The sequence below is a fragment of the Schistocerca nitens genome, chromosome 4 (assembly GCF_023898315.1).
Source record: "Schistocerca nitens isolate TAMUIC-IGC-003100 chromosome 4, iqSchNite1.1, whole genome shotgun sequence".
Lineage (NCBI taxonomy): Eukaryota > Metazoa > Arthropoda > Insecta > Orthoptera > Acrididae > Schistocerca > Schistocerca nitens.
Window position 1 is genome coordinate 301,496,690 of NC_064617.1, and position 27,084 is coordinate 301,523,773.

The 27,084-nt window shown below is 40.3% G+C and overlaps 1 protein-coding gene across 1 annotated transcript in view; it reads right to left on the reverse strand.

Annotated features, from left to right (window-relative positions):
* The window catches only part of LOC126251530 (histone-lysine N-methyltransferase NSD2), a 115,668-nt gene that overhangs the window by 82,101 nt on the left and 6,483 nt on the right, over window positions 1-27,084 (reverse strand). Inside the window, exons 3-5 of the mRNA XM_049952024.1 lie at window positions 25,983-26,125; window positions 13,178-13,284; window positions 12,956-13,097 (exon numbers count right to left, since the gene is read on the reverse strand). Of these exons, the coding sequence (XP_049807981.1) occupies window positions 12,956-13,097; window positions 13,178-13,284; window positions 25,983-26,125 (392 nt within the window). The remainder of the gene's footprint in view (window positions 1-12,955; window positions 13,098-13,177; window positions 13,285-25,982; window positions 26,126-27,084) is intronic.

Sequence of the window (27,084 nt, forward strand, 5' to 3'; positions counted from 1 at the left end):
TTAACAGCTTTCTAACTTAACATCTAAATAATCTCTTTTCCTATACATTGCCAAAACAAAGCACTCAAAAGGTAAGAATGATTTCATCTATGCTCCTGGCCATTAAAACTGCAACACCAAGAAAGTGACATGCAGAACACATCAAATTGGCATGAAAATAGCTTGTGGTAGCTTTCTCGCTGTCCGCGCACATGGGGTCCCGGGTTCGATTCGCAGCGGTCAGGGATTTTCCCTGCCTCCCGATAACTGGGTGGTGTTGTGTTGTCTTCATCATCATCATCATCATCATCATCATCATCATCATCATCATAAAACATGTAAAATATGTACAAGAGCCATGAGGGAACAATAAGAGTGGGCGACCAAGAACAAAGTGCTTGGATAAAAAAGAACGTAAGGGATGTAGTCTTTCAACACTACTGTTCAATTTGCACATCAAAGAAGCAATGATGGGAATAAAAGATAGGTTCAGCAGAGGAATTAAAATTCAAGGTGAAAGAATATCAATGATGCAATTTGCTGATGGCATTGCTATTGTTAGTGAAAGGGAAGTGAGGAAGAATTACATGATCTGCTGAATGGAATGAACAGTCTCATAAGTACAGAATATGGATAGAGAGTAAATCGAAGAAAGACTAAAGTAATGAGAAGCAGCAGAAATGAGAGCAGCGAGAAACTTATCAGGATTGATGGTCACGAAATATATGAAGTTAAGGAATTTTACTACGTAGATAGCAAAATAACCAGTGATGAACGGAGCAAGAACATCAAAAGCAGACTAGTACTGGCAAAAAGGGCATTCCTGGCAACAAGAAGTCTATTGGTATCAAACATAGGCCTTAATATGAGGAAGAAATTTCTGAGAATGTACGTCTGGAGCACAGCATTGTATGGTAGTGATACAGGGACAATGCGAAAACTGGAACAGAAGAGAATCAAAGCATTTGAGATGTGGTGCTACACACAAATGTTGAAAATTAGGTGGACTGATAAGCTAAGGAATGAGGAAAAACAAAAACAGTAGAGAAAGCCAGAGATTGGAATACATTCCGCAAACAACTGAGGTCATAGGTTGCAAGTGCTACTCTGAGATGAAGAGATTGGGACAGGAGTGGAATTCGTGGCAGGCCACATTAAACCAATCAAAAGACCGTTGATATAAAAAATAAATAAATAAATAAAACACACTTGTGATATGCAAGTGATTACGTTTGCAGTATAACCATGAAAAAATAGATACGGGTAACACCACCCACACTGTGTAAGTAAAGCTTATGCAGTGGGTTCCTAATTCAGAAATCAAATTTCAATTATGGTTGCTTGTAAGAAGATTGTGTTATGCCTCACATAACAAAGATACCTCTACCATTAAGTGTCAGAGTTTGATAGCAGCAGCACCATAGCCTACCAAGACTGTGGTTTATTGATCTATGATATGGCTCAACATGTTGGTTGGGATGCCACAATTCATGGAATTAATGTGTTCAGGAAGGACGTACTCAACGCCATGCAGGGTCTCAAATGGCCCAAACAACTACCGTCAGAGAGGACACGCAGAATTTACAACCACATCACATATTTCAATACATGAAATAGGATTGTTCACAGTAAAGCCAGGATCCACACATACAGTGCAATACTGTCTGGAACAGCATGAACAATCAACACTGCAACCATTTTTATGGCTTCCCTTGATGTGACCACAGACAGAGCTGCATCAACAGTGGTGGTCTCCAAGACAACACTGCGCACGTGCGCACACGCACACACACACACACACACACACACACACACACACAAAGTAGCACCACATCAACTTCTTGGAAATGTCACTGTTCTGCATATAGTATCACAATGGACATACAGGTATTTATGTGTGGAGGCTCTTGAGGAGCGAAAGTTTCCAGATCACATTCATCATTGTCATATGGGGTCAGCACCTGAAGTGGTAGGACAAGGGTGCCATAGGATACACAATTCACTCACCCCTTGTATGTATAGCTGGTAATCTGGACAGCAGCTGTTACATTTCTGATGTGTCAAGGTTAGTAGCTGTGCCCTATCTCTAATTTCTCTTCCAACAAGATAACACAAAATCATGTGTTGCCCACATCGAGCTGACCAAAATCAATACAAAAGTGTTAGGCTCTTGTCTTGGCAAGCACACAGACAGTTGTCTTGGTCAGTACATTTCTTAGTCATGTCACACCCATTGAAAACATTTGGTCATCACTTGCCAAGAGATGGGCACACCTCTACTTGGCAGTTATACACAGATGAACCGTCACAGTATGGAATGACCTACACATATCTGTCATCCAAGCTCACTTCAACTATGTCCAGTTGGGTTACAGTCAATGCTGCCAGAGGTCACAGTTCTGTGTACTAAATATCACACCTGTTATGAACACAAATCATCTACAAAATTTATAATGTATTCTTCCAGCTATACAGCATACATACAGTAAGTAAAATTTTGTTATTCTCTATTCTGCCTAATGTTTCAGTTGTAATGGTCACCACTGTATTTCCACTGGTGTGTAAATTCCATTTGGTCTACATTTGTACGTAGTTTTAGATTGTCCCAATATTTCTTTCTATTACTTTAACTGTAGCTCATAATGGAAATGAGGCAGTATGAATGACAGACTTAAATGTCACTTCTACATCTACACTCATGCTCATAAATTAAGGATAAGGCTGATACATGGTGAAACAACGCTCTGGTGGGCAGTTTGCAGGCATAATCACCTCGGGGTATGACCATGCGGTGCATTTGACCTGCGGTCGTCGCACGGTGGCACTGGCAGCAGTCCACATACACAGAGGTATGTTGGTGCATGTCAGAGCATGGTGCAGCGAGTAAGTGTGCAGACATTTGCAGACGTGCTAATGGTGACTGTGTGTTGAAAATGGCTCAAAAAACATATATTGATGACGTTATGAGGGGTAAAATACTAGGGCGACTGGAGGCTGGTAGAACACAGCAGGTCGTAGCACGGGCCCTCTGTGTGCCACAAAATGTGATCTTAAGATTATGGCAACGATTTCAGCAGACAGGAAACATGTCCAGGCACTACAGTGTGGGACGTCCACAGTGTACAACACCACAAGAAGACCGATATCTCACAATCGGTGACTGCAAACGGCCCAGAGTACTGCAGGCAGCCTTGCTCAGGACCTTACCGCATCCACTGAAACAGTTGTCTCCAGACATACAGTCTGCAGGCGACTGAACAGACATGATTTATTCGCCTCGAGACCTGCAAAGTGCATTCCACTGGCCCCTGGTCACAGGAGAGCCCATAAAGCCTGGTGTCAAGAACACAGTACGTGGTCATTGGAGCAGTGGTCCCTGGTTATGTTCACGGACGAGTCCAGGTGTAATCTGAACAGTGATTCTCGCTGGGTTTTCATCTGGCGTGAACCAGGAACTGGATACCAACCCCTTAACGTCCTTGAAAGGAACCTGTATCGAGGTCTTGGTTTGATGGTGTGGGGTGGGATTATGATTGGTGCACGTACATCCCTGCATGTCTTTGACAGGGGAACTGTAACAAGTCAGGTGTATCGGGACGTCATTTTGCACCAGTATGTCCGCCCTTTCAAGGGTACAGTGGGTCCCACCTTCCTCCCGATGGATGATAACGCATGGCCCCATTCAGCTGCCATCGTGGAGGATTACCTAGAAACAGAAGATATCAGGCAAATGGAGCGGCCTGCCTGTTCTCCAGACCTAAACCCCATCATGCACGTCTGGGATGCTCTCGATTGACGTATCGCTGCACGTCTTCAAACTCCTAGGACACTTCAGGAGCTCCGACAGGCACTGGTGCAAGAATGGGAGGCTATACCCCAGCAGCTGCTAGACAACCTGATCCAGAGTATGCCAAACCCACTGTGTGGCCTGTGTACATGTGCATGGTGATCATATCCCATATTGATGTCGGGGTACATGTACAGGAAACAGTTGCGTTTTGTAGCACATGTGTTTTGGGACAGTTTTCTCAACTTATCACCAATACCGTGGGCTTACAGATCTGTAATTACTATTAAAAACAGTCTTGATCACGATTTATTTAACAAGGTGACCAGTTTCGACCACTACTGTGGTCATCTTCAGACCACTGAGTAGGAACCTGTTGGAGAATCACTGATATCTTCTGTTTCTAGATAATCCTCCACGATGGCAGCTGAATGGGGCCACGCGTTATCATCCATCGGGAGGAAGGTGGGACCCACTGTACCCTTGAAAGGGCGGACATACTGGTGCAAAATGACGTCCTGATACACCTGACTTGTTACAGTTCCCCTGTCAAAGACATGCAGGGGTGTACGTGCACCAGTCATAATCCCACCCCACACCATCAAACCACGACCTCCATACAGGTTCTCCAACAGAAAGAGGTTCCTACTCAATGGTCTGAAGATGACCACAGTAGTGGTCGAAACCGGTCACCTCGTTAAATAAATCGTGATCAAGACTGTTTTTAATAGTAATTATTTATAAGACATTGATCACTGCTGTTCCCATAATGCATTCAAAAGTAATTACAGATCTGTGTCGTGTGTGTTCCCTATGTGCTTATGCTATTAGCGCCAGTTTTGTGTAGTGCCACATTGTGTGGCACCACATTCTGCAATTATCCTTAATTTATGAGCATGGGTGTATATCTACATGTATACTCTGCAAATCACTGTGAGGTGCATGGTAGAGGGTACGCCCCACTGTACCAGTTATTCAGATTTCTTCCTGTTCCATTCACGTATGGAGCATGTGAAGAATGACTGAAAAGCCTCTACGGCTGCAGTTATTATTGTAATCTTATCTTCATGACCCCTTTGTGAGCGATACATAGGGGGTTGTAGTATATTCTTAAAGTAACCATTTACAGCCAGTTCTTGAAACTCTGACAACAGATTTTCTTGGGATGGTTTACGCCTATCTTCAAGAATATTCCAGTTTAGTTTCTTCAGTATCTCTGTGACACTTTCCCATGGATTAAACAAACCTTTGACTATTTGTGCTGCCCTCCTCTGTGTACATTCAATATCCTGTTAGCCCTGTCTGATACAATCCCACACACTTGGGCAATATTTGAGATTGGTTGCACTAATGATTTGTAAGCAATCTCCTTAGTAGACTGATTGCACTTCCCCAACATTCTACCAATAAACCGAAGTCTACCACCAACTTTATCCACATTAACCTATGTCATAATTCCATTTCATATCCCTACAAAGTGTTACACCCAGATATTTGTATAAGTTGACCAATTCCAACAGTGACTCATTATTATAGTCATCGGATACTATGTTTTTTTGTTTTGTGTAGTGCAGAATTTTACATTTATGAACATGTAGAGCAAGTTGCCAATGGCTGCACCACATTGAAATCTAATCAAGATCTGACTAAATACTTATGCAGCTTCTTTCAGATAGTACTTCATTATAGGTAACTGCATCATTGGCCAAAAACCCAATTTTACTACTAATATTGTTTGCAAGGTCAATAATACACAACATGAACAGCAAGGGTCCTAACACACTTCCCTGGGTTCACACCTGAAGTTATGTCTACATCTGACAATGACTATCCACGCAAGATAGCATTCTGTGTCCTCCGCACCAAAAATTCCTTGATCCAGTCACAAATTTCACTTGATATCCCATATGATCATACATTTGACGAAAAATGTAGGAGTGATAACAGTCAAATGCTTTTTGGAAATCAAGAAATACAGCATCTACCTGACTGCCTTATCTTATAATTGGCCTTTGTTTTCTGCTGCTTCAAACTTTATTGCAAATCATTTTTGGGAATGAGATGTTCACTCTGCAGCGGAGTGTGCGCTGATATGAAACTTCCTGGCAGATTAAAACTGTGTGCCCGACCGAGACTCGAACTCGGGACCTTTGCCTTTCGCGGGCAAGTGCTCTACCAACTGAGCTACCGAAGCACGACTCACGTCCGGTACTCACAGCTTTACTTCTGCCAGTACCTCGTCTCCTACCTTCCAAACTCACACTCCGCTGCAGAGTGAAAATCTCATTCTGGAAACATCCCCCAGGCTGTGGCTAAGCCATGTCTCCGCAATATCCTTTCTTTCAGGAGTGCTAGTTCTGCAAGGTTCGCAGGAGAGCTTCTGTAAAGTTTGGAAGGTAGGAGACGAGGTACTGGCAGAAGTAAAGCTGTGAGTACCGGACGTGAGTCGTGCTTCGGTAGCTCAGTTGGTAGAGCACTTGCCCGCGAAAGGCAAAGGTCCCGAGTTCGAGTCTCGGTCGGGCACACAGTTTTAATCTGCCAGGAAGTTTCATATCAGCGCACACTCCGCTGCAGAGTGAAAATCTCATTCTGGAAACATCCCCCAGGCTGTGGCTAAGCCATGTCTCCGCAATATCCTTTCTTTCAGGAGTGCTAGTTCTGCAAGGTTCGCAGGAGAGCTTCTGTAAAGTTTGGAAGGTAGGAGACGAGGTACTGGCAGAAGTAAAGCTGTGAGTACCGGACGTGAGTCGTGCTTCGGTAGCTCAGTTGGTAGAGCACTTGCCCGCGAAAGGCAAAGGTCCCGAGTTCGAGTCTCGGTCGGGCACACAGTTTTAATCTGCCAGGAAGTTTCATATCAGCGCACACTCCGCTGCAGAGTGAAAATCTCATTCTGGAAACATCCCCCAGGCTGTGGCTAAGCCATGTCTCCGCAATATCCTTTCTTTCAGGAGTGCTAGTTCTGCAAGGTTCGCAGGAGAGCTTCTGTAAAGTTTGGAAGGTAGGAGACGAGGTACTGGCAGAAGTAAAGCTGTGAGTACCGGACGTGAGTCGTGCTTCGGTAGCTCAGTTGGTAGAGCACTTGCCCGCGAAAGGCAAAGGTCCCGAGTTCGAGTCTCGGTCGGGCACACAGTTTTAATCTGCCAGGAAGTTTCATATCAGCGCACACTCCGCTGCAGAGTGAAAATCTCATTCTGGAAACATCCCCCAGGCTGTGGCTAAGCCATGTCTCCGCAATATCCTTTCTTTCAGGAGTGCTAGTTCTGCAAGGTTCGCAGGAGAGCTTCTGTAAAGTTTGGAAGGTAGGAGACGAGGTACTGGCAGAAGTAAAGCTGTGAGTACCGGACGTGAGTCGTGCTTCGGTAGCTCAGTTGGTAGAGCACTTGCCCGCGAAAGGCAAAGGTCCCGAGTTCGAGTCTCGGTCGGGCACACAGTTTTAATCTGCCAGGAAGTTTCATATCAGCGCACACTCTGCTGCAGAGTGAAAATCTCATTCTGGAAACATCCCCCAGGCTGTGGCTAAGCCATGTCTCCGCAATATCCTTTCTTTCAGGAGTGCTAGTTCTGCAAGGTTCGCAGGAGAGCTTCTGTAAAGTTTGGAAGGTAGGAGACGAGGTACTGGCAGAAGTAAAGCTGTGAGTACCGGACGTGAGTCGTGCTTCGGTAGCTCAGTTGGTAGAGCACTTGCCCGCGAAAGGCAAAGGTCCCGAGTTCGAGTCTCGGTCGGGCACACAGTTTTAATCTGCCAGGAAGTTTCAAATCATTTTTGGTTAAATTTTTGGAATAACTAACCTGTATGTCTTCCGTTCCTCAATAACTAATATATCAATGTTCTTTATGGCCTTAAAATTTTATAGTACACACAAAAATATGAAACATATTAATCTCCTTCACTATTTTATTAACAAATTTAAATGGAATACTGATTTTTCAAATAATTGTCATCTACTTCCCTATTTCCTATACTGACTGTTTAAATAAATCCAATTAATGTCAACATTACAAGCTCACGTGCTCAACATTAAGGGGGGGGGGGTCGCTGTAACAATACTGACAGGGAGATAACCCCATCCCCCCCACACCACCTTTACCCCTTCCCTTTGCATTTTTACACATTCCAAACAATTTATTCTTTTCTAACTGTTAAATGCTCTCTCAATAGTGTTTCATTACTTCTACTTACTACACTGAAGAGCCAAAGACACTGGTACACCTGCCTAATATTGCATAGGTTATCTGCGAGCTCACAGAAATGCCGCAACATGACATGGGATGGACTAGACTAATGTCTGAAGTAGTTATGGTGGGAATTTAACAATAAATCCTGCAGGGCCATCCATAAATCTTTAAGAGTACACGGGGGTGGAGATCTCTTCTGAACAGCATGTTGCAAGGCATCCCAGATATGCTCAATAATGTTCATGTCTAGAGAGTTTGATGGCTAGCAGAAGTGTTTAAACTCAGAAGACTGTTGAAACTTCCTGGCAGATTAAAACTGTGTGCCTGACCGAGACTTGAACTCGGGACCTTTGCCTTTCGCGGGCAAGAGCTCTACCATCTGAGCTACCGAAGCACGACTCACGCCCGCGAAAGGCAAAGGTCCCGAGTTCGAGTCTCGGTCGGGCAGACAGTTTTAATCTGCCAGGAAGTTTCATATCAGCGCACACTCCACTGTAGAGTGAAAATCTCATTCTCAGTAGACTGTTACTGGAGCCACTCTGTAGCAAGCCTGGGTGTGTGGACTGTCACATTGTCCCGCTGGAATTGCCCACGTCCGCCGGAATGCGCAATGGACACTAATGGATGCAGGTGATCGGACAGGATGCTTACGTACGTGTCACATGTAAGAGTCGTATCTAGACATATCAGGTATCCCATATCACTTCAACTTCACTCATCCCACACCATTACAGAGCCTCCACCAGCTTGAACAGTCCCCTTCTAACATGCAGGGTCCATGGATTCATGAGGTTGTCTCCATATCCGGACACATCCATCATGTTTCCAGTCAACAGCAGCCCAATGTCGGTGTTAACAGGCCCAGGCGAGACATAAAGCCTGTGTCGTGCAGTCATAAAGGGTACATGAGTGGGCCTTTGACTCCTAAAGCCTGTATGTTGTTTCATTGAATAGTTCACATGCTGATACTTGTTGATGGCCCAGCACTGAAATCTGCAGCAATTTGTGGAAGGGTTGTACTTCTGTCACACTGAACGTTTCTTTTCAGTCGTCGTCGGTGCCATCCTTTTAAGATCTTTTTCTGGCCGCTGCAATGTTTGACATTTGATGTCTGACCGGATTCTTGATATTCACGGTACACTCTTGAAATGGTCATAAGGGAAAATCCCCACTTCATCGTTATCTCGGAGATGCTGTGTCCAATCACTCGTGCACCGACCATTTTCAAACTCACTTAAATCTTGATAACCTGCCATTGTAGCAGCAGTAACTGATCTAACAACTGCACCAGACACTCGTTGACTCATATAGGCATTGCCGACCACAGTGCCATATTCTGCCTGTTTACATATCTCTGTATTTGAATACACATGCCCATATCAGTTTCTTTGGCACTTAAGTGTAAATGGTGAAACATTTTTAGCCCTCAGCCTTGTTGATCAATAGTGAAATGGCAATTAAAGATCCAATAATAATAATAATTTTGTGTGGTTCAATGATGTGGTGCAAGCCTTTCAATTGGATGACACTTCAGCAACTTGCCTGTCCCCCTATCCGACCTTAGTTATCAAACTGGGTTATGAGGACCTACACTTGGACATGAAATATGAACCATATGCTGTCGCTAGAGAATCTTCACATTACTGAGAGATGGATGTTATGTTAAAAGTAGACTGAAAGAACCCATGGTCTGACAGGGATTCGATCCCGTGACCTTTCAGTTTCCGGGCACTCACTTTATTCGGGTCTGGTGGTCTAGCACTAATCAATGGCTGTGACATATTAATTATATGAAATATGTACAGACAATAAGAGCTTAATGCAAGAGATTTTGTTTGTTTTATGGCATTTAACACATTCCTCAAGTGCATGTGACCTTCACAATTGACTTGTCCCCTTCTGTCAACAAGGATCTACCCTTCTAGTAGCAGCCATAGCTTGATGATCAGTTATATGGAAAAAATAATGTCTTGTTAGAATGAAATGAATTGCCCACAACACCAACCAGCTGTCAAATATTGTTTAGAGTTGTTTAAAAATATTGTGATACAATTAGGTGCTAAAAATGCAGCACTTAAACAGTCTCTATGGAAGATAGATTTATGCTGCATATTAAGTTAGATTAACAGAAATATTTCACTAGGCATCTGAACAAAAATACTCGTTTTTAAAGTGTACTGCTTGACTTATCCATTCCTTTGTTGAATTTTGATGCATCCTGTAATAATGTACTATCAACTAACAGACAATGTTAATCAAGCTAAATAATATTTAAAGATCATAATCTAAAATGAAAATAGAATTACAGTAATTAATGTCTGATGAAGAGTGAATTTTTGCAGCAAATATCACAAACAACAAATTAGTATCCAGTAGCAATGTTGTAAAGACTGAATTATTTATTACTAACGCAAGCTGAATTAGTCTAAAGTTATGCTGAGGCAATTCTACACTCTCTTTTACATTAACTCTGGCATTGGGTAGTCTCCCACCTTAAATCATAATCGCTCTGGCCACATGAGCAAAATTTTCATTTTGGAAGGAATCAATGAGTGACTCTGTATACAATGTTTAGCAGCTTGGGTCGTTCTACTGAGTATACCCACATGGTTCATTTATTGGTTGGGTTATAAAATTATTCCAACGTATTTTCCTGTCCCTATTCCAGTCTGTATTGAACACGTAACTAAGTCTTTAAATATTTTTGAAATAATTACATTAATAAAAAAATTCAATTTTTCTGTTATAAAGTTGAAAATATTACTGGAAAGTCAATTACTTTACTACATTAACACTTGAAAAACTTTTTAATATTTGTCCTATAACAAGTCACTGTACAGTCATCAAAAGAAATTTATATTTTGTTGCAACCAAATCTAAAGACCGCAAATGTTTTGCAGTTCGTTTACTGTTCGATTGACTAGTTAGGAGAGTCGATTTTAACACAGTGTGGAACCGTCCAGTCCTTAAACTGTGTTTGTCAAAGTCATAAAGATCTCTATAAATCATAGTAAAACAAGATATATTTTTGGTTTAATAACATAAGAAATCTGGAGCCACAAAGGAAACTTGGCAGGTGAACAAAACAGTATTTCAGGAAAACTGTGAACCCCTAGTTGCTCATCTACCTAGACGACTGCTTTTTCTAGAGCAAGGGATGAAACAACTGCTGGGAGATTGAAAAGGCAGCTAGGAAATGTTTAATAGCCATTCAGATTTCAAGTTTAACAATATATTAAAGATACTGTGAATCTGTTCCTATCTGGGATCAGTGTCATAGCTTGTTACTGCTTTCTAGCACCTATCCAGATTCTTCCTATTTTTTTTTTTTTTTTTTTTCCTTCTTCTCAGTGCAGTCAAGAGAGAGTGTAACACCCTCCTCATTATGCTACGTGTTTGAAAGCAAGGGCTGTTCTGATACTTGGAAGTAATAAAACACTTCCACAGCATGAATTAGTTTACTTTGTGAAGAATGTTTCCGACAACAGAAGTAACAAAGATGTCCAAAGCAGAAAACACACACACACACACACACTTAGCTTGGAAATATGCCAATGTCACTCCAGTTGCAGTTCTCTTGGTTACGTTATCAAAATATTTCAGGGCATTTTCCTCTCTACAACTTCTGAAGCTTCATAATAGATGGAAGAGTACCAACAAATCTCAAAGAAACAATTGTGAATTGGAAAGCGAAAAGGGGGCCACTTGTCAGAGAAGTACAATTTTCAGTATAAGCAAAAACTTTCAATAATGTCTGAAATATCTATTTTTGTTTTTTTGTACATTGTAGAAATTTACTTCATTCTGCACATACTCAAATCTACTTGAAAGTTGTTTGAATCCACCAGAAGTCAATAATATCATTAAAAGCAATCAATGTCAGTCTTCTGAAAAAGAAACACTTATTGTTATGGAGAAATAGAACTGGCCCGACAAGAAGGCCCTTTTCTAAATCTTACAGTTGTGTATGCAATGCTTCACAAAACACTACCTCCTAAATATTATTGGCATTTTAAGGAGCTCAGCAGCTTTGTATGAAAGAAGAATGTTTTATGAATATAATAACACCAAATAAGACAAGCGGTCCGTTTTTATACGAGACTTATAAATGCCTACAGATGTCACCAATTTGCAGTTGGAGGCCCTAAAATGGTAGCTGACAGCTGGGATGACTGCAGCAACAAGAACCTACACTTAGAAGACATGTTAACACAACTGTTGCTGCTAGAAATCAGGAAGGTGAAGTTGCTATCAATACATATGACAGGCCAAATGTCTTTAAGAACGGTACTTCTAACATAACCAAGCATATCCATTTTGAGTTTATCACCAGCTCCAAATGTAGAGTACACTACAAAATGAAAATTGATGGAAATCAGCTTGTGCACCACATCTTGCCTCAAGAAAATGGATGTGTTGGGTTTCCCAGTGCTGTAATTCCACAGTGAGGACAACAAAACAAAAAGATTATCTTTTTGAAAACATCAGGACTATTACAAAGAGGAATAAAAAGGTGTTCTGTGTCCTTAAGCAAAACCAGAACCTCTAGACAGTGATAATGAGGATCCTGAGGAAGAAGCTTACCAGCCAGATATTCCAGAACCAACAAAAAGGAGGTGAAAATGCTGTTTGTGGGCAATCTCCAAACCTTCAGACGCAAGAATATTAGAAATGGAAAATCAAATCCACTAGCTACTATAAAACATAATATCTCAAAAATCTGTTCCTTGGGATTTTTTGAATTCAAAATTTTTGATTGCAATATATATGCAGAATGTGTTTCTTAAATCTGTCAAATTAAACAGTGGTAACAAACTGAAACATTACTAAACATTACCTCAAACCATCTATTTTCCATTGGCAACATTCAACCGGCCAAAATTCAAATTAAAAGTTAAAAAAAAAAAATAGAGAAGAGGTCCCTTTTCGCTTTCTGTTTCACAATTGCAATAAATCAATGACTTGCATGCGCTAAATACTTTTCAAATAAATGACAATCATTACACAACTGACCTTCTTTACAGGTTTTCTCAAGTCTTCTTGAATGCTTAGCTTTCTCTTCTGCTGCTTTGTATATGCCGGCGAGAAATTCTCTCTGTCTTTAGTTTTCTGTGGCGGTGGATAATTTTTAGCAAACGTTTCTTGTCTTTCCTCTCTACAAACACATAATTAAATTACATTAAGTGCAGCAAAGTAATACTATACATTACTACAGAATTATTAATCACAACAAACCTTGTCATATCAATCATCTCATTTGCCTCCTCTGCTGCAGACAAAAATTTTGCTCTTTGGGATCGTTTCACATGAAATGCAGACATCATTTTTGGATTCTTTCGTATCTGCAACAAGAAAAATGCATAAATATCACTATTGCTAAAAGACACTAACACAGTAACAACAATAAAGAGACCAAGTACAATCTCATACTGTCCAGTAAGTCTCCCATGAACCTGGTTTCTGGGTGACTTTTCTGCAACCCTCCCCAATTCCTAAACCTCACCAGTCATTTTACTTCATCCCTCTTCCTTCCCCTTCTGTCAGGAGGAAGAGCTAATGGCTCCCACAGTTCACAAATTTCCTTAACTTTTCGGATGTTTTTTCTTGTGCCACTGCTTGCTGAGAAAATTTCTTATCCATCCAATTATATTATCAAAAATTGCTTATTTTCATTGCTATAGTAACTGTGTAACAATGACTGTAATGTTACAGATGACAGTGTTACTAAGCATGGCTACTGGACACAGTTTTCTTGCACCAAGATGATTCTGCCCAGAACATGAATCAAGAATAGCTACCTTGGAAGCAGATCCTTCAATCTAGTGAAGCAAATTAAGTTAGTTAATGAAGGCAAGTCACCCAGTCCAGATAGTATACCAATTAAGTTTCTTTTGGAGGACACAGATGAATTTTTAGCAATAGTGTACTCTTGTTCACTCAAGGAAAGATCCGTACCTGAAGAAGGAAAGTTGCACACAATATACCAATACACAAAGAAAGGAAATATGGAGCTGTTTCGTAAAGTATTGTCTCTAAACTTTTATGTGAAAACTCTTACAACTTTTACAATACAATGAACATAATTAACATTCTACATCTTTATTCTTCTTGTCTACATATTTATTTCCCAAAATAGTCACTCTGACGATGAACACATTTTTCCAAACGAGACCATTTTGCTGGTACTGTCACTGTACATTGTGTGACTTACCTGACGGAGCCACAACCTCACCTCTGCTTGCACCACTTCATCACTATCAAAGTGAAGTCCTCGATGGCATTACTTCAGTTTTGGGAACAGATGAAACTCAGATGGGACTAAGTCAGGACTGTAAGAGGAGGATCAATAATAGTGAAACCAAAGTGTCCATTTCCTGCAGATGTCACAGTGCTCGTGTGTTGTCTGGTATCGTCATGCAGATGGAGAGGATGCTCCATGTGTGGACGAACTCTTTGAATTTGAAACTCAATTACAACACGCCATTTCCCAAGTAACAACATAGTTATGTCCCATACTGCTGTGTTTCATGCTACAATTTAGAGTTCTCTAGCACTAAAGGGCTGCATAAAGACGTAGAATGTTAATAACATCCATTTTATTTAAAAATCTCTTAACAGTTTTCACGTTGAAAATTTGGAGGCATTACTGTTCAGCATGTCCTCGTAGACATAATCTGTTGAATTATAGACCCATGTCATTGACACAGATTTGTAATAAGATGCCACAATTTACTGTATTCCAACAACAAGAAATACCTCAAAGAAAATTATCTACTGACATATAACTAGCATGTTACAGAAATTATCTTACTTGTGAAATGCTACTGGCTTCTCATTCACACAGTAATGAGTGCTGTCAACAGGGAATCTCAAGTTAATTCCACTTTGCTAGATTTCCAGAAGGCTTTTGACACCACTCCTTACAAGCATCTCCTATTAAAACTGCATGCCAAAAGAAGTTTGTTCCATTTGTGCTACAAGATGATTAGTGATTTCCCATGAATGGTCATACTTCATGTTATGTCCAATCGATGGAAGGAAAGAGAGCTAAAACCACAGACTTCCCCTCGGGGAAAGGTCGAAAAAATACACCACAGAGACAGCAGAGGTCACAAATCAAAGATTAAATGTTCTTCGCCATATTGCTACAACAGACAAAAAATAAATGTGGTCGACAGCCCACACATCATTCACTGAAACGGCCAATAGCTCTGACAACAAACATACACTGGAACACAAACACTCAAAACAAGGGCGTTCAGTCAGGAAATGGCGAATCTTCAAAGGTTGATGACAATGAACACAAAGTGGTGGGGGATTACCACTAAACAATGGCCAAATAAGAACTGTCCTAAACATGCAACCTAGCTAAAATGATCTCCTCACGACGAGATAAGGTCAGCCAAGCCACTAGGAGAAGTTTAATTCCCCAGAGTTTGTTCCCTGAAGGGAAGACCAGTAGCGATGCCAATGACACCACCTGCCAATAGATGGCAATGTGAAGATCATCCAAACAAATGGAAGAGCTAACAGGCTGAGATAGGAGATTATTTACAGATGGTGCTGTCATTTCCTATCTACTAAATTCATCATAAGATCAAAACAACTTAGACAAGATATCTGCACGGTATGACAACTGACACTTGCCCTGAACAATGAGCAGTGTCAAGTTCTCCATATGAGTACTAAAAAATGCTAAATATCTAGTGATTACAATTAAGAACAATTTAAATTATATCCATCATATAGAAAGTGTTGTGAAAAAGGTGAACTAATGACTGTCTTTTACTCGCAGAACACTTAAAGGATGCATCCAATCTACCAGAGAGACTGCCTACACTGGGGTTGACAGACGATATCAAAGATGATCTAAGAGCAGCAGCTCGCTTTGTAATACCACAAAACAAGGGAGACAGTGTAACTGATACGATAAGTGAGTTGGGGTGACAAATACTGAGACATAGATGTTTATCACTGCAGCAAGATCTTTTCACAAAATGACAATAACCAACTTTCTTCCCCAAATGTAAAAACATTTTGTTGACTCACACCTACACTGTCAGAAATGATGATCATGATAAAATAAACAAAATCAGAGCTCAAAGGGAAAGATGTAGATCTTAATTTTTCTTATGTACTGTTTGAACATGGAATAGCTGAGAAAGTCTGAAAGTGGTTCTAAAACTAGTTTCTCAAACTCTTGTGTGAAGTGTACAGTGATGATGGGCATGTACACAAGAGACAAGGCTTTGTTGTATGAATCTATTTGAGCTTTCTCGAATCAGTATCTAAAACTTTAAGCCTTTTAGGAAGGATTGCAACAACTGTTGAGAAAGTGACAACATAAACCCCAGGTACAAAGCTGCCATAATACGATGTATAATTCAATAACTTTGTTCCTAGAGTTACAATGAGTGAAGTGGTGGGGGAAAGACATCACCTAACACAGCTGTTTCTCAGCCTACACGTACATGCTATGTTGCCTGTTCTGCAGGCACAGGCAGAAGTGCCTTGCCATGTGCTGCATAGGGTGGGAGGGAAGGGAATGGGAGGCGAGGTGATCATGGTATTGTACACATTGCCATCCCTATAGTTGCTGTAGTCACCACCACCACTTTCTCTACTACCAAGAACAATTGTGATTACAGCCCACAAGTACCCCCCCCCCCCCCCCCAAGCACAACTATCAATCAATGAGCAAGTGGCACATTGTGTACACGCCAGTAACTTTGCTCCCTAGTACTGACATCTGTGAATCAACAACTAATTTTAATCTAAGTATACAAACTAGTGATGTCATAGGCCACTGTCATCCACATGGTTTGTTTAAACAACAATGCTTCATATATTGCTATCTCAAGCCTACTCTTTTGAAGGTCTTCCCCATTCCATCTGACGACATTGCAATAGCAACCATTAAATGATTCATCCACCTATCATGTAGACAAGAGTTAAGGTAGGTATTGACAAAAGACAAGCAATTAATAAGAACTTAATTTGCACATTGTATCAACAGTAAACTATCACTATACTGCTTGTATTGTACTGTATTAAACCGGGAACCTAGAAATGACAGAGAGGCTTCATCCTGCCATAACCCTCAGTGGTTCACAATCTCACAAGAGGCCACAGCAGTCCACCCACCCCACTGCCACCCCATACCAAACCCAGGGTTATTGTGCGGTTCAGCACCCAGTGGACTGGGAGGGCACCAAGCTTCTTTCTCAACATGCTCCATTTGGATTCCATGTTTCCATTAAATATAACAGTACAAAACCCCAGCATCATGGTAAGCGAAGGAGATAGGCAAGGTGCATCTGCAATGGGATCAAGTGTAGGATTTGTCCAAATGATGGTTGCTGACGAGTGTTGAGGTCGCCATGCACAAATGCACATTTCAGTCAAAGGCACCAATATTTCAGGTAAACAGTCCTGTGGCATTCAACGGAGAGCTGGGCCAGTCATGATGTGGTTTGGAATCATGTTCAGATGTGTGACACCAATCATCACTACTGAATGCACGGTTATGCTGCAGGCTACCCTGCTTGCACATAGAATCGGCACAGCTCGATGATGATGATGATGAAACTGGCCTCCTGTTATCATCACCTTTACCGTGCAACATTGCTGCTTGAACACCACCACGTGCCAGTTGAGGATATCAAGCTGGTTTGTGTTAGGAGCAGGAACCATTGCCGGCCATCCTGAAATTTGAGCTGTGGTTGGTTGCTTCTTGGTCACTATCAACACTGCAGTCAAGCAGATTATTCATAAACATTTTCTCTAACAACATACACAGAACTTACTGTCCCTTTATACCTATGGAAATAATTCCAATAGTGCAAACTATGAATAATGATATTACACAGACACTTATCAGTTTTTGACAGTATGGCTATCTTGGACAAGGGGCATGAAGACTATTTCACTAAAAAATATCAGTTTTAACCAGAAAAATATCACAACAGAACTCAACATATGAAAGATTTGGGACAGGGATTAGACATAAATAAAACTGACACAATATTACCTCACAGGAAATATGAATTATCATTACTCCATCCTGGATCATCCCTTGTTTAGAATAAGGAAGGTTTATTGTGATGACCTTAAAACGATGTCTGTAACTGTCTGAAAAAGTGCTCCAGATAATTTCTGAGCTGTTGAAAGAACTGATGGAAGTATCCATAGTGTGAATGTTTTGCATTCAAATGCGCATTTCATACCACTTCCTCTTTCTCCTCACCAAGAACCGTAATTTCTGTCATACGTAAACATTACAATGTGCAACCAATGTGCTGTGCTTGTTCACTGCACAGAGCAGATGCTGAAAATTCATCTTCATCTCATATTAGAGGTAGCCAAATGGAAGATAGTAGGTGGCAGTCAATGAACAGCTGTTGGCTAGATAAATCTTAATGCCACTCACATTCAAATTAATGTCTTTTCTTCACATTTTGCTTCTGCTGTATATTGATGTTCCTATTATACACAGGATGAACCAGAACTCCAGTAAACAAACAAAGGCTGTTCAGGGACACCTACCGAGTATTTTGGTACAATATATACACCGCTCCGACAGCTCTTTGCAGAGTAATAGTGTAATTATGATTGATTCAGTTTATTACTGCAATCACCCCTGATTCTGTGAAAATACCTTCACTAAAGTGGAAATACCTGTAATACCTGATTACAAAAATGTACATTACACAACACTGAATGATGCAACCACCCTCAAATGAAACTACTGTGATGTGGCTCCCACCACTGCTGGAACAGTTGAGTATAGCGTTATCGTGCTACTCTTCCACTGCTTTCAGTGACCCAATACACGAGGTACATATCAGCCAACTCTTATCAGTAAACTTATCCATACAGATCTTGACAGAGTGCTCAACTTCACAGAGCATTTTCTAAGAACTGTCACTAAGATGACACGAAGAAACATATTGTAGAAACTTTGTGGTACAATGTGGGTGTCATTGGCTCCAATACTACGAACTTCTTGACTGGTGTTTCCTGTGGCAGAATACTGTACTGCAGTCTGGATCAACAGCCCGTACACTACACCTGTTGAGTCACAGCTCAACCTTATGTGCGTAATCATAGGAACAATCAGACACACTCCAATTTTCTGGTTGCCTATTCTCAGCCATACAGCTCCCTCATTTTTGTGTTAAGGATATGCTCTCAAATGGGAGTTTACAAAAATAACTGGCAATCCCATCTCCCCGTACATGACATTCCTGCACTCAATAAAAACAGAACTCAATCTTGTCACCCAGCCCAGCTCTACAAGATGCAATTTTTTTTTTTAGGATTGTGTATCACATTTGTACTTTTTATACTGACATGTTATTAATGATTCTGTCTGAAATACAAATCTTGGTTGTGGTAATAACATGATATGAATCTCTAAGGAGAGGATGGCTCTTTCCTCATTTTCTGCTTTAGCTGTTTACAGACATTTCTGTTATTGGTACACACAGCACATTTGTACTAGAAACACCAAGATATGGGAAAAGCAAGACTCAAATTTAAATTATTTACTCTACGAATATTTTTCCTTGCTAACCAAGTGTTTTTGTTTGAAGATTCATTTCATTACACTCTAGCACCTGGTATGTTAAAATTGTTAAGTTAAGCATTTAATATTTCCACCGAGAAATAAAAAATCATCACCGAGAAAAAAAAATCATCAGTACATCACTGACTACACAAATCAACTGCTCCTCCATCATAGCTTTCCATGACTGTTCGTGACAGGTGCTGGCAAATTAACTTCATGGTTCGAATGTGGATGGCCCCTCTTAAATTTTTACTTTTTATCCCTTATGAATCCTATAACTGGTGTAAGATGATGCAGAGAGCACAGTTTTCATTTTACACCACTGGAAATAATGTGCTCAGCTAACAAGGCGAACTGCTACAGCGCAAATACTCCAAGCAAAAAGCAAGATAGCCGTGAGGGCTGAGAGGTGTCAGCAGTGAGGCTGCAGCGTGTGGGAACCCTAATTTTTGGGCTGTACAATATTGGGAGAGGAGTTTCCTAACTATTGTTTAGCTCTACAGTGTTGGGTTCCTTTTCAAGACATGGGTACATAAAGTCTACCTTGTCAGGGTGTATACATGGACAAGGAAAAAAAATTCCTGGATTTCCTGGTTAAAAATACACTTTCTCCCGGGCGACAGTATATTTTCCCTTATCAATCCTTTGAATGGTTATGGTTTTATAAATGGGCATACAATTTCCTGGCACTTCAGAAAACGAAACTCAGGGAAAAAGATACGTTTTGGAAATATCTTTGATGTGCAGCAACATGTACGCTGTGTATTTTCGTATCACGGAAGTATACATTGGAATTCCACCAAACACCGCATGTTACTTTCCAAATCATTGAAATCGAGATTTCAATGCACTTTTGTAAGCCATTCGTAGCTCATGTCACGCGATCTCGCCAGCCAATGACACCGGATATTCAGAGCATAGGACACGCGATGTAGTCAGCCAACAGCAACATCACTGTTAAGTAGCATGAACACACAAACAGGGAAAGTTAATAGTTTAAATTAATATACATAGTGTTGCTACAAGAAAAGAAAAGCTTTCACATATAATATTGGTCTCAAGCTGCAAGAGAAGCTCAGATTTCGCATATACTGTTGATCTTTTTTGTGCTTGTTACACTTTAAGGTATATCACACAAATGTGCCAGTAAAATTTTTAATAATGACCTAAATCTCTGATCTTCAGGGTTCAAAATTCTTCTAAATGGCTCATCATCAAAGAGTTGATTTTTAAATGAGAGTAAAATGCTCTGTGATTTAGTAAATTCATGGCACATTGTTGCACATAGTTCAACTTATGTAAAAGGATATTTACTTTGAAAGTAACACTTTTCAAACCACCATTCACAATATTTTCCCGCGACCTGTTAGAAATAGGTTCGTTTCAGCAGTTGCCAGATAGTGCAGATAACAGGCGACACCGTGCTTGGGTGGCTATCATGACGTAGGAAGCCCATATGTACGTACGTGTAAAACATTGAAAGATCATACATTATGTCATAAAAGAAACAAGATATCAGAGGATACTGCAAGAGCATTGGAATTTCGTGAACCATAATAAAATGTGCACATTTAAAGTGCATACTTAAAGGGCACATTCATATGTCCAGATTCCCAATGAAGTAGACCTCGACCTGATATTAAGCTTTTCAGTGTGGTTTTTGGAGTGTAAATTTTCTTGGAGCACCAGTACTTTATTACATCATGTTTGGTTCTTTATTATGGCATCATGCCATACATGCTAGAATATGAAAACGTGCACTTGAAATGCAGCAAACAGTTGAAAGTATCCAGTACTGTGGAATTAAACATTTCGTTTCAAATACATTGACTGCCTCTGTGGAAAAGGTTAACAAAAGTCAAATTTCTTTAGCAAACAGACAAAAATAACTTCACTGTTCCACAAGGCGATTAATGCTTGACTGTCAGAAAGGTGGAAATAAAATAAAATCTGAAACTAATGACATATTTCAGCCTTCCGTAATTATGTGAATGTGTTTTAATTCACTTGAGAGCTCCCAGCCACAGATATCCGTTTTGTTTTCATTTGACATGAGAGTAAACGAAGGGGAAACAGCAAAATCACTAAATGTACACAGGGGTCACGTGGAGACTACCCACTATAACTTAGACTGCTCTGCACATCAGCCCCGGATCTACAACATTTGCGAACCTGGTCAATGCTAAAAAAAATTGAATTTTCAAAATATGTTCATCTGGTAGTGCACATCTTTCTGAAAAGTCTGAAACATAAAACATACGTATTCGAGGAAATGTAAGACATATTATTTGGTCTTAAATATGCCAAAGTGCAGTGCCACAACTCTTCACAAAGCATTTTTCTACCGCACGTCCAAACTATATTCAGGAGAGTGGAAACTGAAATGTCCTGTGGTGGCTCTCCTTCTCCCAGTCGGCCGGTTTGACAGCCTGCCCAAATTTAAGAAAATCTCACAATTAATAGAGGATGGGATTATTTGTAATCGAGAGAACAAGAACTCTTCAGAAAATCTGAACTCTTTATTGCCTATTAGTTAATAACTTGCTGTTTTGTGTGACATAAAATTAAATATAGGATGTATAAAATCAACACTGACAAGAGTTAAGCAAGAAATTACACATTTCTTCAAACCTTAGCTCCAAGCATTTTTTTCTCTCTAATCTTGCTACAGCTTTACATGACGTGCTTTCCTTTCTGCGAAAGAATCTATTACTTCATCAAAGTTCGTCAAACCTTTTGCTACATGAAAAATCGAAATGTCGTTATCTAATACTGAAAAACCAGTTGGCGAACGTAAAACTGGAGGTAAGTTTCAGAGGCAGAATTCTTCGTCACAATTGGAACCCAAAATATCTTGGTGTCATCCTGGATCGTACACTATGCTTCAAACAACACCTTCTTAACTTAGCTCAAAAGCTGAGGACTCTAAACAACATCCTCCACAAGCTATGCGGAACTACCTGGGGATCTTCAGCAACCACCCTGCGAACTTCAGCTCTGGGCTTGGTATACTCAAGTGCTGAGTATTGTGCACCTGTTTGGATGAATAGTCATCATGAAAGGCTTGTTGATACCCAGCTGAATACGACAATGCGCATAATATCTGGCACAATCAGATCTACTCCAGTTTATTGGCTTCCACTGTTAACCGGTATAATGCCTCCTGATCTATGCAGATGTACTGCCCTTATGAGAGAATTCCACAAGATCTGCAGGAATTCTAACCTACCCGTGCATAGCGACCTGCCACTTTTAAATCGCAAGAGACTGAAATCACGTCATCCAACTCTTTGCGATGCTGCTGACATGGTTGCTAAGAATTTCAAACCTCTTGAAGAATGGAAAGGTCGGTGGGAAGCAGTGACAGATGTGCACCTGCATAACATCTTCTCAGGTGCTAAACTTCCAAGTGGATTCGACTTACCACGCAAGACCTGGTCTACTCTCAACAGAATCCGTACCAGCCATGGGTGATGCAGGGATGCTCTCTTTAAGTGGAAGAAGCTGCCTGATCCAGCTTGTGACTGCGGGGCTCCATACCAGACTGTTCACCACATTGTCAGTGAATGCAGGATTCGAGCCTATCATGGCGCCAAAGAGGACTTCCTGCTAGCAACTCCAGATGCAGTGCACTGGATTGAAGGACTGGATATTCAGTTGTAAAGACAAACTTAAGTTTCTTGTGTGTCAATATGTACATATGTATATGTAACTTCATGATATGTCTGTATTAGCCATACGCTAAATAAATACTGAAAAAGCTGTTAATACAAATAATACCCAAGACTGGTGTGGTTTCTCAATCTGATTACATCTCTTTTGTCACTGTCTGCTAGATAAAACAAAATAGGCCTTTCTAATATGGCAGCAATTTTATAACACACCAAATAAATGAGACTGTTTTGGCACAAATGACCATTTTTATAACACGACAGAATATAATCCACTAAGTACCAATATCAAATGCCTATTAGGCCTACTACAAGCAAAATGCTTTATGTTAGGAAATAGTTACACATTTCATTCATACGAACCAGCTTCTCAAGCATGAGATCGAAAAGTAGTATTACGAAATTTTTATATAAAATTGGAATCATCTTATTCTTCCATAATTTGTGTGATGTCCCCATTTCTTCTCCCTCCTCGTTCTAACAATCTTGTCATCACAAATTCTGTAGCTATTGCTGCCACTGTCAAATTTGTTTGCCGATTAACTTCACTAACCCTGCCAGAATCACAGGTTTAATTATCCCACGATTATTTTCCGGTTAGGCATTATTATGTGTTCGAACAACACGTTTTCCACATTATTTTCAGAATAGAACTCACGCGGCTGCTAGACGGGGACTGCACTACTGGTCCTTACTAGTGTAGTGATCTGGCCAAAAATTTTCTGTCAAAATTTCATTTTCTTGGATACACTGAGAAGATAGTACATTTGAATCCCTTTATGTACCAGGATTAGTCTCTTCATTCATTCAATAGAAGAAAAAACAAACAAGCAATCCACAACAGAAAGCAAATTGGAGCACACAAAGCATTTGGTAGTGGCTACAGCACAACTGCTTGCTGCGCTTGGCAGGGGTAGTTCAGGCCTGACCTCTAACAGTATCTTAGGCGACAACAGTTCAAAACACTCTCCACCTAAAACTGCCACAATACAGTGTCCGCATAATAACAGTGAACTTGTGTTTTTGTTAATTTCATGAGTCTTTCCATTCCATACTCCCCTTCAAACAATGGAAACTCCAGATAGGAATATCAACAACACAGGAAAAAAAACAGATTGCTACTTACTGTAAAGAAGACACATTAAATTGTGCCTGCACAATTAAGAAACACTTACGTAAAGCTTTCAGCAACAGCCTTCATCAGCAAAACAGGAACATGCACAATTCATAAATACAACCAAGCACCTCTCGCACACGTGACCTCCAACTCCACCATCTCAGGACAGAACTGCAGTCACGTGTGCATAAGGTGTGCTTGCTTAGTGTATGAATGGTGTGCGTTTTTCTTTTGCCGGTGAAGGCTGTGGCCGAAATCTTTATAAAGTGTCTTTTAATAGTGCCTTTCTACAGCGTAATATGTCTTTTTGATGGTAAGAATACTCCCCTTCAGTCTAAGCCCACATATTGCTCAGGTATATGTATGGGTTGCAAAACATTTTTGAAGCAATTTATTTAACACTCTGCTAAAGAATGACAAATTACATACTTTATGCTAACTGATATTTTAAGTAAGTTTCTTTAACATAGTTTTGAATTAAGCCATGGGGAAAGGAGAATTTCTCAGTCAAATAATTTTTAACACAGGATGAAGTTCATTCACTGCAACTGAAGGCCAGAAATGTGGGAAAGAGCAAACAACTTCATGATGTTTTGCAGTATACACAAAATAGTACACGGAAATGTAAAAATTATGTATAATATGATTTACAAGACAGAACAGCAACACTATGGTACAATGCCAATGACATTTGGGATGTGTTAAGAGTGAAAAAGTTAACGGGGAGGGAGGGGGGGGATGTGATGATTAATGGGAATGAGGTTAAGGTGGGGGGGGGTGGGGGGGGATGTGAGGGTAAATGGAAGCATCCGATTCCACCCATCTGCTTTGTCCCATGGCGTAAGGGTGTTATGGTGTGTGATGTCATTAAGGCGCAGAGTTTATGAGTTGGTTGTGTTTGTAGACGTTGTCTTGTTGTGTTTGATGGAGCCCCCCCCCCCCTCTCTCTCTCACCGTGTGTGTGTGTGTGTGTGTGTGTGTGTGTGTGTGTGTGTGTGTGTGTGTGTGAAGGGGCGTGCGCGTATTGCTTTTGTTTTTCGTAGTTGTAGGTGTTGGTTTTTTAGTATCAATAGCTATAACCATAGCCTATATAGGTCAAGGGAAATGACCTATTCTAATTTTCGTAGTTTTATGTATAGGTACTGGTGTTTTGGTATAGTCAGCTGTGATGAAGGGCAATGTCTGATTCCAATTTCCGTAGTTTTTGCTGTAGGCATTGGTATTTTGGTATCATCAACTGTAATTGATCAACATAGGTCAAGGGAAGTGTCTTATTCCTGTAGATTTTGTAATTATCTTTATTTTAGGACAGAGATGTTATTGTCTTTATACGTATATTCGTGTTTATTGCCGTGTGTATGTAGTAACATCATTGGCGCAATATTGGAGATGCTTAGAATAGCCATTTCCACCATATTGATGACGTCATGTGTCAAAGCAGTACGGGTGGAATCGGACACTTCCGTAATCCATATATACCATAATATACTGTCCATAGTAAACAGCAAAGGCAAACATGAACATCAGTCAGTACTTCCATTTATCTGTAAAACAATACTAACTGTAATGGTTGCAGATAGCTAAACTCTATGTAATAGAATTTTGCCTACAGGTGTTGCAGTGTTGCTTCATTTCTTTTCTACCCTTAATTAACTAAACAATATATTCTTATAATGGACTCACCTCAGCCAATTCTTCATTATTAGCCTCCACAAATGTAAATGAGCTGTAGGGCACAACAGATGAGTATGGCAGCCAGCTATGTCTTCCCTGGTCTTTGAAAAACTGAACATGCAAATGTGGCTGAGACAGCACACGTCCAATGGCTGAAAAGTTGATTAATTATAATACAAAGGACAACAACATACATACAAAGTGAATGAATGACACTTATACAAACATGCAGTTATTCAATGTCTGGCTAAAATGCTTATTACTGTTTTAACATACAAACCTGTGCAAATGTGTACACACATTGTAAGTCTGACCTGGCATGGGAAAAACATTACAAATAAATTAACTTTGTGCAATTTTTTCCTTAGTAAAGCATTCGACCAACACTAGCACTATCCAATCTGGTAGTCTCGAGATCCGTGATCAACATCACAAAATACACAGCCTGACCAAAAATTACCTTTAAGAAGTGAAACTACAAGTACAATCAATAGAAAAACACAAAAATAGATTACAACACATAACTTCTATAACAATAACTTCATGCTTCCTGGCGGAAAAAGATACTGTTTCTGGAAGTTGGATATGAAAGGGGGTTGTCAAGAAATGTGTGTGTTCCAGCAAACAGTACTTGGGATTTGCACCTTGGTCAGCATTTCTGTCCCTTATGTGAACAGTTTTCTGAATTTCACAAAAAATTGTGATTTAGCAACTGAAGGTTGGAGGAAATTTTGCAGTGATCATGGATTGCATAATGTGAATGAGAAATTAATCAAAACATTTGAGGAGACTGGTTCAGCCCTGGCCAAACCAAAATCCAAGTGATCAAGGCCATAGTGAACGGGCAACTATGTGGAGTGTGTAACTCAATCTGTTTGTGATGATCATAACATCTCCATTCGTAAGCAGGAGAGTTCTTTGTGTGTGCACAAATCATCATTGCACCGAATTCTGCAGAAAGACCTTACACTGCACCCTTACAAAATCCAACTGACGCAATAATTAAAGCCTCAGGACGCCAGACAGAGGCTGCAGTTCATTAATGATGTGACTGAGTGCCCTTCATTTAACATCTTGTTCTCTGACCACTCTAATTTTCACATGAATGGTC